Source organism: Chlorocebus sabaeus, chromosome 14 (assembly GCF_047675955.1).
Source record: "Chlorocebus sabaeus isolate Y175 chromosome 14, mChlSab1.0.hap1, whole genome shotgun sequence".
Lineage (NCBI taxonomy): Eukaryota > Metazoa > Chordata > Mammalia > Primates > Cercopithecidae > Chlorocebus > Chlorocebus sabaeus.
In genome coordinates this window covers 46,290,324-46,304,398 of record NC_132917.1, presented here as the reverse complement: position 1 = coordinate 46,304,398, position 14,075 = coordinate 46,290,324, and the positions used below count along the sequence as shown (strand labels likewise).

General features: G+C 42.5%; 1 protein-coding gene across 3 annotated transcripts in view; it reads left to right on the top strand.

Annotated features, from left to right (window-relative positions):
• The window catches only part of ATP6V1E2 (ATPase H+ transporting V1 subunit E2), a 43,795-nt gene extending 30,097 nt beyond the window's left edge, over positions 1-13,698 (top strand). For all 3 annotated transcript variants that reach the window (XM_073022950.1, XM_038006888.2, XM_073022949.1), the window contains one exon: positions 12,478-13,698. In XM_073022950.1, the coding sequence (XP_072879051.1) occupies positions 12,579-13,259 (681 nt within the window). In that variant the 5' untranslated portion in view covers positions 12,478-12,578 and the 3' untranslated portion in view covers positions 13,260-13,698. The remainder of the gene's footprint in view (positions 1-12,477) is intronic.
• Positions 13,699-14,075: the final 377 nt, after the last annotated feature.

Genomic DNA, 14,075 nt, shown 5'->3' with positions numbered 1-14,075 from the left:
CTTGATCATGGTGGATAAGCTTTTTGATGTTCTGCTGGATTTGGTTTGCCAGTATTTTATTGAGGATTTTTGCATCAATGTTCATCAGGGATGTTGGTCTAAAATTCTCTTTTTTTGTTGTGTCTCTGCCAGGCTTTGGTATCGGGATGATGTTGGCCTCATAAAATGAGTTAGGGAGGATTCCCTCTTTTTCTATTGATTGGAATAGTTTTAGAAGGAATGGTACCAGCTCCTTCTTGTACCTCTGGTAGAATTCGACTGTCAATCTCTCTGGTCCTGGGCTTTTTTTGGTTGGTAGGCTATTGATTATTGCCTCAATTTCAGAGCCTGCTATTGGTCTATTCAGGGATTCAACTTCTTCCTGGTTTAGTCTTGGGAGAGTGTATATGTCCAGGAATTTATCCATTTCTTCTAGGTTTTCTAGTTTATTTGCATAGAGGTGTTTATAGTTTTCTCTGATGGTAGTTTGTATTTCTGTGGGGTCAGTGGTGATATTCCCTTTATCATTTTTTATTGTGTCTATTTGATTCCTCTCTCTTTTCTTCTTTATTAGTCTTGCTAGTGGTCTACCAATTTTGTTGATCTTTTAAAAAAACCAGCTCCTGGATTCATTAATTTTTTGAAGGGTTTTTTATGTGTCTATCTCCTTCAGATCTGCTCTGATATTAGTTATTTCTTGCCTTCTGCTAGCTTTTGAATGCGTTTGCTCTTGCTTCTCTAGTTCTTTTAATTGTGATGTTAGGGTGTCAATTTTAGATCTTTCCTGCTTTCTCTTGTGGGCATTTAGTTCTATAAATTTCCCTCTACACGCTGCTTTAAATGTGTCCCAGAGATTCTGGTATGTTGTATCTTTGTTCTCATTGGTTTCAAAGAACATCTTTATTTCTGCCTTCATTTTGTTATGTACCCAGTAGTCATTCAGGAGCAGGTTGTTCAGTTTCCATGTAGTTGAGTGGTTTTGACTGAGTTTCTTAGTCCTGAGTTCTAGTTTGATTGCACTGTGGTCTGAGAGACAGTTTGTTATAATTTATGTTCTTGCTAATTTATGTTCTTTTGCTTTTGCTTTACTTCCAACTATGTGGTCAATTTTGGAATAAGTGCGATGTGGTGCTGAGAATAATGTATATTCTGTTGATTTGAGGTGGAGAGTTCTGTAGATGTCGAATAGGTCCACTTGGTACAGAGTTGAGTTCAATTCCTGGATATCCTTGTTAACTTTCTGTCTCATTGTTCTTTCTAATGTTGACAGTGGAGTGTTAAAGTTTCCCGTTATTATTGTATGGGAGTCTAAGTCTCTTTGTAAGTCTCTAAGGACTTGCTTTATGAATCTGGGTGCTCCTGTATTGGGTGCATATATATTTAGGATAGTTAGCTCTTCTTGTTGAATTGATCCCTTTACCATTATGTAATGGCCTTCTTTGTCTCTTTTGATCTTTGTTGGTTTAAAGTCTGTTTTATCAGAGACTAGGATTGCAACCCCTGCATTTTTTTGTTTTCCATTTGCTTGGTAGATCTTCCTCCATCCCTTTATTTTGAGCCTATGTGTGTCTCTGCACGTGAGATGGGTCTCCTGAATACAGCAAACTGATGGGTCTTGACTCTTTTTTTTTTTTTTTTTTTAATTTATTTATTATTATTAAACTTCAAGTTGTAGGGTACATGTGCACAATGTGCAGGTTTTTTACATATGTATACTTGTGCCATGTTGGTGTGCTGCACCCATCAACCCGTCATTTACATAAGGTATAACTCCCAATGCAATCCCTCCCCCCTCCCCCCTCCCCATGATAGGCCCCGGTGTGTGAGGTTCCCCTTCCCGAGTCCAAGTGATCTCATTGTTCAGTTCCCACCTATGAGTGAGAACATGCGGTGTTTGGTTTTCTGTTCTTGTGATAGTTTGCTAAGAATGATGGTTTCCAGCTGCATCCATGTCCCTACAAAGGACACAAACTCATCCTTTTTTATGGCTGCATAGTATTCCATGGTGTATATGTGCCACATTTTCTTAATCCAATCTGTCACTGATGGACATTTGGGTTGATTCCAAGTCTTTGCTATTGTGAATAGTGCTGCAATAAACATACGTGTGCATGTGTCTTTATAGCAGCATAATTTATAATCCTTTGGGTATATACCTAGTAATGGGATGGCTGGGTCATATGGTACATCTAGTTCTAGATCCTTGAGGAATCGCCATACTGTTTTCCATAATGGTTGAACTAGTTTACAATCCCACCAACAGTGTAAAAGTGTTCCTATTTCTCCACATCCTCTCCAGCACCTGTTGTTTCCTGACTTTTGAATGATCGCCATTCTAACTGGTGTGAGATGGTATCTCATTGTGGTTTTGATTTGCATTTCTCTGATGGCCAGTGATGATGAGCATTTTTTCATGTGTCTGTTGGCTGTATGAATGTCTTCTTTTGAGAAATGTCTGTTCATATCCTTTGCCCACTTTTTGATGGGGTTGTTTGTTTTTTTCTTGTAAATTTGTTTGAGTTCTTTGTAGGTTCTGGATATTAGCCCTTTGTCAGATGAGTAGATTGCAAAAATTTTCTCCCATTCTGTAGGTTGCCTGTTCACTCTGATGGTAGTTTCTTTTGCTGTGCAGAAGCTCTTTAGTTTAATGAGATCCCATTTGTCAATTTTGGCTTTTGCTGCCGTTGCTTTTGGTGTTTTAGACATGAAGTCTTTGCCCATGCCTATGTCCTGAATGGTACTACCTAGGTTTTCCTCTAGGATTTTTATGGTATTAGGTCTAACATTTAAGTCTCTAATCCATCTTGAATTAATTTTCGTATAAGGAGTAAGGAAAGGATCCAGTTTCAGCTTTCTACTTATGGCTAGCCAATTTTCCCAGCACCATTTATTAAATAGGGAATCCTTTCCCCATTTCTTGTTTCTCTCAGGTTTGTCAAAGATCAGATGGCTATAGATGTGTGGTATTATTTCTGAGGACTCTGTTCTGTTCCATTGGTCTATATCTCTGTTTTGGTACCAGTACCATGCTGTTTTGGTTACTGTAGCCTTGTAGTATAGTTTGAAGTCAGGTAGCGTGATGCCTCCAGCTTTGTTCTTTTGACTTAGGATTGTCTTGGAGATGCGGGCTCTTTTTTGGTTCCATATGAACTTTAAAGCAGTTTTTTCCAATTCTGTGAAGAAGCTCATTGGTTGCTTGATGGGGATGGCATTGAATCTATAAATTACCTTGGGCAGTATGGCCATTTTCACGATATTGATTCTTCCTATCCATGAGCATGGTATGTTCTTCCATTTGTTTGTGTCCTCTTTGATTTCACTGAGCAGTGGTTTGTAGTTCTCCTTGAAGAGGTCCTTTACATCCCTTGTAAGTTGGATTCCTAGGTATTTTATTCTCTTTGAAGCAATTGTGAATGGAAGTTCATTCCTGATTTGGCTCTCTGTTTGACTGTCACTGGTGTATAAGAATGCTTGTGATTTTTGCACATTAATTTTGTATCCTGAGACTTTGCTGAAGTTGCTTATCAGCTTAAGGAGATTTTGGGCTGAGACAATGGGGTTTTCTAAATATACAATCATGTCATCTGCAAACAGGGACAATTTGACTTCTTCTTTTCCTAACTGAATCCCCTTGATTTCTTTCTCTTGCCTGATTGCCCTAGCCAGAACTTCCAACACTATGTTGAATAGGAGTGGTGAGAGAGGGCATCCCTGTCTTGTGCCAGTTTTCAAAGGGAATTTTTCCAGTTTTTGCCCATTCAGTATGATATTGGCTGTGGGTTTGTCATAAATAGCTCTTATGATTTTGAGGTACGTTCCATCAATACCGAATTTATTGAGCGTTTTTAGCATGAAGGGCTGTTGAATTTTGTCAAAAGCCTTTTCTGCATCTATTGAGATAATGATGTGGTTCTTGTCTTTGGTTCTGTTTATATGCTGGATTATGTTTATTGATTTGCGAATGTTGAACCAGCCTTGCATCCCAGGGATGAAGCCCACTTGATCATGGTGGATAAGCTTTTTGATGTGCTGCTGAATCCGGTTTGCCAGTATTTTATTGAGGATTTTTGCATCGATGTTCATCAGGGATATTGGTCTAAAATTCTCTTTTTTTGTTGTGTCTCTGCCAGGCTTTGGTATCAGGATGATGTTGGCCTCATAAAATGAGTTAGGGAGGATTCCCTCTTTTTCGATTGATTGGAATAGTTTCAGAAGGAATGGTACCAGCTCCTCCTTGTACCTCTGGTAGAATTCAGCTGTGAATCCATCTGGTCCTGGACTTTTTTTGGTTGGTAGGCTATTAATTATTGCCTCAATTTCAGAGCCTACTATTGGTCTATTCAGGGATTCAACTTCTTCCTGGTTTAGTCTTGGAAGAGTGTAAGTGTCCAGGAAATTATCCATTTCTTCTAGATTTTCCAGTTTATTTGCGTAGAGGTGTTTATAGTATTCTCTGATGGTAGTTTGTATTTCTGTGGGGTCGGTGGTGATATCCCCTTTATCATTTGTAATTGCGTCGATTTGATTCTTCTCTCTTTTCTTCTTTATTAGTCTTGCTAGTGGTCTGTCAATTTTGTTGATCTTTTCAAAAAACCAACTCCTGGATTCATTGATTTTTTGGAGGGTTTTTTGTGTCTCTATCTCCTTCAGTTCTGCTCTGATCTTAGTTATTTCTTGCCTTCTGCTAGCTTTCGAATGTGTTTGCTCTTGCTTCTCTAGTTCTTTTAATTGCGATGTTAGAGTGTCAATTTTAGATCTTTCCTGCTTTCTCTTGTGGGCATTTAGTGCTATAAATTTCCCTCTACACACTGCTTTAAATGTGTCCCAGAGATTCTGGTATGTTGTATCTTTGTTCTCATTGGTTTCAAAGAACATCTTTATTTCTGCCTTCATTTCGTTATGTACCCAGTAGTCATTCAGGAGCAGGTTGTTCAGTTTCCATGTAGTTGAGCGGTTTTGATTGAGTTTCTTAGTCCTGAGTTCTAATTTGATTGCACTGTGGTCTGAGAGACAGTTTGTTATAATTTCTGTTCTTGTACATTTGCTGAGGAGTGCTTTACTTCCAATTACGTGGTCAATTTTGGAGTAAGTACGATGTGGTGCTGAGAAGAATGTATATTCTGTTGATTTGGGGTGGAGAGTTCTATAGATGTCTATTAGGTCTGCTTGCTGCAGAGATGAGTTCAATTCCTGGATATCCTTGTTAACTTTCTGTCTCGTTGATCTGTCTAATGTTGACAGTGGAGTGTTGAAGTCTCCCATTATTATTGTATGGGAGTCTAAGTCTCTTTGTAAGTCTCTAAGGACTTGCTTTATGAATCTGGGTGCTCCTGTATTGGGTGCATATATATTTAGGATAGTTAGCTCTTCCTGTTGAATTGATCCCTTTACCATTATGTAATGGCCTTCTTTGTCTCTTTTGATCTTTGATGGTTTAAAGTCTGTTTTATCAGAGACTAGTATTGCAACCCCCGCTTTTTTTTGTTCTCCATTTGCTTGGTAAATCTTCCTCCATCCCTTTATTTTGAGCCTATGTATGTCTCTGCGCGTGAGATGGGTCTCCTGAATACAGCAGACTGATGGGTCTTGACTCTTTATCCAGTTTGCCAGTCTGTGTCTTTTAATTGGAGCATTTAGTCCATTTACATTTAAGGTTAAGATTGTTATGTGTGAACTTGATCCTGCCATTATGATATTAACTGGTTATTTTGCTCGTTAGTTGATGTAGTTTCTTCCTAGCCTTGATGGTCTTTACATTTTGGCATGTTTTTGCAATGGCTGGTACCAGTTGTTCCTTTCCATGTTTAGTGCTTCCTTCAGGGTCTCTTGTAAGGCAGGCCTAGTGGTGACAAAATCCCTAAGCATTTGCTTATCTGTAAAGGATTTTATTTCTCCTTCACTTATGAAACTTAGTTTGGCTGGATATAAAATCCTGGGTTTAAAATTCTTTTCTTTAAGAATGTTGAATATTGGCCCCCACTCTCTTCTGGCTTGAAGAGTTTCTGCCGAGAGATCTGCTGTTAGTCTGATGGGCTTCCCTTTGTGGGTAACCCGACCTTTCTCTCTGGCTGCCCTTAAGATTTTTTCCTTCATTTTAACTTTGGTGAATCTGGCAATTATGTGTCTTGGAGTTGCTCTTCTCGAGGAGTATCTTTGTGGCGTTCTCTGTATTTCCTGGATTTGAATGTTGGCCTGCCCTACTAGGTTGGGGAAGTTCTCCTGGATGATATCCTGAAGAGTGTTTTCCAACGTGGTTCCATTTTCCCCCTCACTTTCAGGCACCCCAATCAGACGTAGATTTGGTCTTTTTACATAATCCCATACTTCTTGCAGGCTTTGTTCATTTCTTTTCCTTCTTTTTTCTTTTGGTTTCTCTTCTCGCTTCATTTCATTCATTTGATCCTCCATCGCTGACATTCTTTCTTCCAGTTGATCGAGTCGGTTACTGAAGCTTGTGCATTTGTCACGTATTTCTCGTGCCATGGTTTTCGTCTCTTTCATTTCGTTTGTGAGCTTCTCTGCATTAATTACTCTAGCCATCAATTCTTCCACTTTTTTTTCAAGATTTTTAGTTTCTTTGCGCTGGGTACGTAATTCCTCCTTTAGCTCTGAGAAATTTGATGGACTGAAGCCTTCTTCTCTCATCTCGTTGAAGTCATTCTCCGTCCAGCTTTGATCCGTTGCTGGCGATGAGCTGCGCTCCTTTGCCGGGGGAGATGCGCTCTTATTTTTTGAATTCCCAGCTTTTCTGCCCTGCTTTTTCCCCATCTTTGTGGTTTTATCTGCCTCTGGTCTTTGATGATGGTGATGTACTGATGGGGTTTTGGTGTAGGTGTCCTTCCTGTTTGATAGCTTTCCTTCTAACAGTCAGGATCCTCAGCTGTACGTTGTAGCTGTAGGAGATTGCTTGAGGTCCACTCCAGACCCTGTTTGCCTGGGTATCAGCAGCAGAGGCTGCAGAAGATAGAATATTTCTGAACAGCGAGTGTACCTGTCTGATTCTTGCTTTGGAAGCTTCCTCTCAGGGGTGTACTCCACCCTGTGAGGTGTGGGGTGTCAGACTGCCCCTAGTGGGGGATGTCTCCCAGTTAGGCTACTCAGGGGTCAGGGACCCACTTGAGCAGGGAGTCTGTCCCTTCTCAGATCTCAACCTCCGTGTTGGGAGATCCACTGCTCTCTTCAAAGCTGTCAGACAGAGTCGTTTGTGTCTGCAGAGCTGCTGCGTTTGTTATTATTTACTGTGCCCTGTCCCCAGAGGTGGAGTCTACAGAGACAGGCAGGTTTCCTTGAGCTGCTGTGAGCTCCACCCAGTTCGAGCTTCCCAGCAGCTTTGTTTACCTACTTAAGCCTCAGCAATGGCGGGCGCCCCTCCCCCAGCCTCGCTGCTGCCTTGCCGCTAGATCACAGACTGCTGTGCTAGCAATGAGGGAGGCTCCGTGGGTGTGGGACACTCCCGGCCAGGTGTGGGATATGATCTCCTGGTGTTCCTGTTTGCTTAAAGCGCAGTTTTGGGGTGGGAGTTACCCGATTTTCCAGGTGTTGTGTGTCTCAGTTCCTCTGGCTAGGAAAAGGGATTCCCTTCCCCCTTGCGCTTTCCAGGTGAGGCAATGCCTCGCCCTGCTTCAGCTCTCGCTGGTCGGGCTGCAGCAGCTGACCAGCACCGATCATCTGGCACGCCCCAGTGAGATGAACCCAGTACCTCAGTTGAAAATGCAGAAATCACCGGTCTTCTGTGTCGCTCGCGCTGGGAGTTGGAGACTCCGGGTCTTGACTCTTTATCCAGTTTGTCAGTCTTTGTCTTTTAATTGGACCATTTAGTCCATATTGTTAATATTGTTATGTGTGAATTTGATCCTGTCATTATGATATTAGCTTGTTGTTTTGCTTGTTAGTTGATGCAGTTTCTTCCTAGCATTGATGGTCTTTACATTTTGGCATATTTTTGCAATGGCTGGTACCAGTTGTTCCTTTCCATTTTGGCATATTTTCGCAATGACTGGTACCGGTTGTTCCTTTCCATGCTTCCTTCAGGATCTCTTGTAGGGCAGGCCTGTTGGTGACAAAATCTCTCAGCATTTGCTTGTCTGTAAAGAATTTTATTTCTCCTTCACTTATGAAACTTAGTTTGGCTGGATATGCTATTCTGGGCTGAAAATTCTCTTCTTTAAGAATGTTGAATATTGGCCACCACTCTCTTCTGGCTTGTAGAGTTTCTGCTGAGAGATCTGCTGTTAGTGTGAAGGGCTTCCCTTTGTGGGTAACCCGACCTTTCTCTCTGACTGCCCTTAACATTTTTTCCTTCATTTCAACTTTGGTGAATCTGACAATTATGTGTCTTGGAGTTGCTCTTCTCGAGGAGTATATTTGTGGTGTTCTCCGTATTTCCTGAATTTGAATGTTGGCCTGCCTTGCTAGGTTGGGGAAGTTCTCCTGCATAATATCCTGCAGAGTGTTTTCCAACTTGGTTCCATTCTCCCTGTCACTTTCAGGCACACCAATCAGACGTAGATTTGGTCTTTTCACATAATCCCATATTTCTTGGAGGCTTTGTTCATTTCTTTTTACTCTTTTTTCTCTAAACTTCTCACTTCATTTCATTCATTTGATCTTCAGTCATTGATACTCTTTCTTCCAGTTGATCGAGTTGGTTACTGAAGCTTGTGCATTTGTCACGTAGTTCTTGTGTCATGGTTTTCATCTCTATCAGTTCGTTTATGGACTTTTCTGCATTGGTTATTCTTGTTATCCATTCTTCCATTCTTTTTTCAAGGTTTTTAGTTTCTTTGCACTGGGTACGTAGTTCTTCCTTTAGCTCTGAGAAGTTTGATCGACTGAAGCCTTCTTTGCTCAGCTTGTCAAAGTCATTTTGCGTCTAGCTTTGTTCTGTTGCTGGCGATGAGCTGTGTTCCTTTGGAGGGGGAGATGCGCTCTCGTTTTTTGAATTTCCAGCTTTTCTGCATTGCTTTTTCCCCATCTTTGTGGTTTTATCTGCCTTTGGTCTTTGATGATGGTGACTTACTGATGGGGTTTTGGTGTGGGTGTCCTTTCTCTTTGTTAGTTTTCCTTCTAACAGTCAGGACCCTCAGGTGCAGGTCTGTTGGAGTTTGCTTGAGGTCCACTCCAGACCCTGTTTGCCTGGGTATCAGCAGCAGAGGCTTCAGAAGATAGAATATTGCTGAACAGCAAGTGCTGCTGTCTGATTCTTGCTCTGGAAGCTTTGTCTTAGAGGAGTACCCAGCCATGTGAGGTGTGAGGTGTCAGTCTGCACCTAGTGGGGGATGTCTCCCAGTTAGGCTACTCAGGGGTCAGGGACCCACTTGAGCAGGCAGTCTGTCCTTTCTCAGATCTAAATCTCTGTGCTGGGAGAACCACTGCTCTCTTCAAAGCTGTCAGACAGGGACATTTACATCTAAAGAGGTTTCTGCTGCTTTTTGTTTAGCTATGCCCTGTCCCCAGAGGTGGAGTCTACAGAGGCAGGCAGGCCTCCTTGAGCTGTGGTGGGCTCCACCCAATTCGAGCTTCCCAGTGGTTTTGTTTACCTACTTAAGCCTCAGCAATGGCAGGTGCCCCTCCCCCAGCCTTGCTGCCACCTTGCAGTTAGATCTCAGACTGCTGTGATAGCAATGAGGGAGGCTCCGTGGGCATGGGACCCTCCGGGCCAGGCGTGGGATATAATCTCCTGGTGTGCCATTTGCTAAGACCCTTGGTAAAGCACAGTATTAGGGTGGGAGTTACCCGATTTTCCAGATGTTGTGTGTCTCAGTTTCCCTTGGCTAGGAAAAGGAACTCCCTTCCCCGTTGTGCTTCCCAGGTGAGGCAATGCTTCGCCCTGCTTCAGCTCTCGCTGGTTGGGCTGCACCCATTGACTAGCACCGACTGTCCGACACACCCCAGTGAGATGAACCCAGTACCTCAGTTGAAAATGCAGAAATCGCCCGTCTTCTGTGTCACTCACACTGGGAGCTGGAGGCTGGAGCTGTTCCTATTCGGCCATCTTGGGTGCCCCCCCACCTTTTAACTTCTATACCGGAATTAAAAGTGATTTACATACCACCATTACAGTATTACAGTGTTCCGTATTTGCCAATATCTTTATCTTTACTAGTGAGCTTTATACTTTCATATGCTGTCTAGTGGCCTTTCATTTCAAATAGAAGGGTTCCCTTTAGTATATCTTGTAAGGTGGGTCTAGTGGTGATGAACTTCCTCAGCTTTTGTTTATCTAGCAAAATCTTTAGTTTTCTTTCATTTTCGAAGGACAGTTTTTCCAAATACAGTGTTCTTGATTAGCAGGGGTTTTTTTTTCCAGCCCTTTGAATATATCATCTTACTCTTTCCTGTACTACAAGATATCTACTGAGAAATCTACTGGTAGTCTATGGAAGCTCCCTTATATGTGATGAGACTCTTTTCTCTTTCTGCTTTCAAAATTATCTCTGTCTTTGACTTTTGACAATTTGATTATAATGTGTCTTGATAAGGACTTTTTTGGGTTTATCTTAGTTCAAGTCCATTAGACTTCTTGAATGTGGATAGACATTTCCCTCCCTACATTTGAGAAGTTTTTGGCCATTATTTCTTTAAAAACTTTCTATCCTTTTTTCCCAGCCTTCTTTTGAGACTCCCATAATGCATATATTGGTCTGCTTGATGGTGTCCCATAAGTCTGTTAGGCTTTCTTTACTCTCTCTCATTCTTTTTTTTTTTTTTCTCCTTTGACTGGATAATTTCAAATGTTGTATCTTCAAGCTCACTGATCTTTTCCTGTTGAACTCCTCTAGTGAGTTTTTTCAGTTCAGTTATTGTATTCTTCAGCTCCAAAATTTGTTTGGTTCTTTTTCATATTTTCTATATCTTTTTTGATATTCTCATTTTGTTCATACATCCTTTTCTTGGGCTTGTTGAACATCCCAGGAGCCTTTCAAAGATATGGATTCCCAGACCTTACTGGCAGAGATTCTCATTCAGTAGGTATAGTATTGGGGCCTTAAAAGCTATATTTTCTTTATCTTTTTATTTATTTATTCATTTATTGAGACAGAATCTCAGTCTTGTCGCCCAGGCTGGACTGCAATAGCGCAAGCTCAGCTCACTGGAACTTCCACCTCCCAGGTTCAAGTGATTCTCCTGCCTCAGCTCCCTGAGTAGCTGGGATTACAGGCAGCCATCACCACGCCCAGCTAATTTTTGTATTTTTATTAGAGATGGGATTTCACCATGTTGGCCAGGTTGGTCTTGAACTATTGGCCTCAGGTGATCCACCCAGCTCGGCCTCCCAAAGTGCTGGGATTACAGGTGTGAGTCACCACGCTAAAAGCTATGTTTCTTAAAGATCCTCCAAGTGGTTCAGATATACATCCAGGTTTGGAAATCACTTCCAGTAAAAAGACCACCTTCAATCCCTCCCCCTTCCCTTATATGAGCTCTAGGGAAGTGGGGAGGTCTAGACTTATATAAAGTATATAAAGTTTTGTTTTGTTTTGTTTTGTTTTTTGAAACGGAGTCTTTCTCTGTCACTAGGCTGGAGTGCAGTGGTGCGATCTCAGCTCACTGCAACCTCTGCCTCCTGAGTTCAAGCAATTCCCCTCCCTCAGCCTCCTGAGTAGCTGGGACTACAGGCACGTGCCACCATGCCTGGCTAATTTTTTTGTATTTTAGTAGAGATGGGGTTTCACCATGTTGGCCAGGATGGTCTCTATCTCCTGACCTCATGATCCACCTGCCTTGGCCTCCCAAAGTGCTGGGATCACAGGCATGAGCCACTGTGCCCAGCCATAAAGTTTTTAAATATAAGCTTCTGGGAAGTGAATAGATAATGGATAGAATATGCAGACAGAAAATCAGTAAAGAAACAGAGAACTTGAACAACACTATAGACCAAATGGACCTTACAGACATATATGTAGAACATTCCACCCAACGGCAACACAATACACATTCTCCTCAAGTGCACATGCAACATTCTTTAGGATGGATCTCATGCTAGGTTACAAAGCAAATCTCATCTCTCCAAGATGCCATTTTCTGCTTAGTAGTATTCCTTTTCTCTGTATCATTTGAAGGTTCTTACAATCCTCCTACCTCCAGGCAGCCTTTCTGGATTAAATCCTGGCTGACCACGAGTTTCTGAAGACTTTCCCCAACCCTTCTGACCCCAAAATGTGGATATGCTTTCCATTTATGTATTAATTTGGTGTTTCCATTCTGTTGGCTTGCTATCTGAGTCTCAGGCCACTGCTCCGTAGAGAGCTTCTGGATTAGGTCTGCCCTAACTGCCTCATTATTATTTGATGACAATGATAGTGAGTGTAGCAGGGATGGGATTCTGGAGACCCAGGTTCAAGTCTCTGTTCTTCTAGAGTATAAACTTGGATAAATTGTGTCCCCTCTCTGAACCTCAGTTTCCTCATCTGTGAAGTGAGGAGTATATATACAGTCTCTGCAATCCTCCTCTAAAGCCTCTGACTTTCTCTTTCGTCCTCTTGTTCACTGGTATAGCTGAGAAAGTGGAATTCCAGAGACACTCCTGAAATTGTCCTAAGTTAAAGGAGCCGAACAGTGTGCCACCTCCCTCTCTGCCATCGCCTCTGAGAGCAGCCATGGCCCTGAGTGATGTCGATGTGAAAAAGCAGATTAAGCACATGATGGCTTTCATTGAGCAGGAAGCCAATGAGAAAGCAGAGGAAATCGATGCCAAGGCTGAGGAAGAGTTTAACATTGAGAAAGGACGCCTTGTGCAAACCCAACGACTGAAGATTATGGAGTATTATGAGAAAAAGGAGAAGCAGATAGAGCAGCAGAAGAAAATCCAGATGTCCACCATGAGGAATCAGGCAAGGCTGAAAGTCCTGAGAGCCCGAGATGACCTCATCTCAGATTTGCTCAGTGAGGCGAAGCTGAGACTCAGCCGGATTGTGGAGAACCCAGAGGTCTACCAGGGGCTTCTGGATAAACTGGTGCTCCAGGGTCTGCTCCGACTGCTGGAACCTGTGATGATTGTGCGCTGCCGGCCACAGGACCTCCTCCTGGTGGAGGCTGCTGTGCAAAAAGCCATCCCCGAATATATGACAATTTCCCAAAAACATGTGGAGGTCCATATTGATCAAGAGGCATACCTGGCTGTGAATGCAGCTGGAGGTGTGGAGGTCTACAGTGGCAATCAGAGAATAAAGGTTTCAAATACCTTGGAAAGCCGACTGGATCTCTCAGCCAAGGAAAAGATGCCAGAAATACGAATGGCCTTGTTTGGTGCTAACGCCAACAGAAAGTTCTTTATATAAGCCTCTGGGAAGTGAAGCTAGTGTTGAACCACTAAACCATGAAAGTTTAAGTTTTGGGGGGAAAGGAAACTAGTAGTATTTCCTCCTCTTTGATGCTCTGATATTGTTCTGTTTTTCTTCATGAAATACCCCTTGGATGGCTAAAGTGTTAACTTTGAAATAAAGCCCAAATTAATGCTCAGAATTCAAATTCCAATTCATCCATACATGCCACAGCTTCTGGTTCATTCTGCAGTCTGGGATGTGGGGAGTGATGACATCTGCTCTTCAGCTTGGCCTCAGGTGGTGAATGTGTGAGATGTGAATAGTGTTCTTGACCTGTGGATCTGGGTGCTCTAGTTTAATATGCATATGAAGTGTGTTTTTCTTCCTTTGTTTCAGCTTCAGTACCCAAACTGATGTTATTTAATGAGGTCTAGAGGTTTTCCTCACATGTCCAGAATCAACTTAATGGGCATCCAACCAGCACAGTCACACAGGGACCCATGCTCTGAAGGGCCCAGCACCTGGGGTTTCGTGAACTGTATTTGCTGCCCTGAAATTCCTAATTTCATCTTTGAATGTGTATTTTGTAAGTGACATTGATGGAACATTGGGGCATGTGCCAGGGGTTTGGAGCCTTGGCTCACGCATGGTACTGACTCCCAAAGTCTACCTACCTTCTTTGGATGGGTTGTTGGCTAACCATTTCCCAGTCCTCTGGTGCCCTGAGGCCCAGCCTTCCTCCACCTCACCCAGTGAGCATTGCTTCCCTCTGCCCCTGGCGGGGGCCTGGTGTACATGCAGGGAGGGTCAGAGTGGGATTTCATGCTCTGT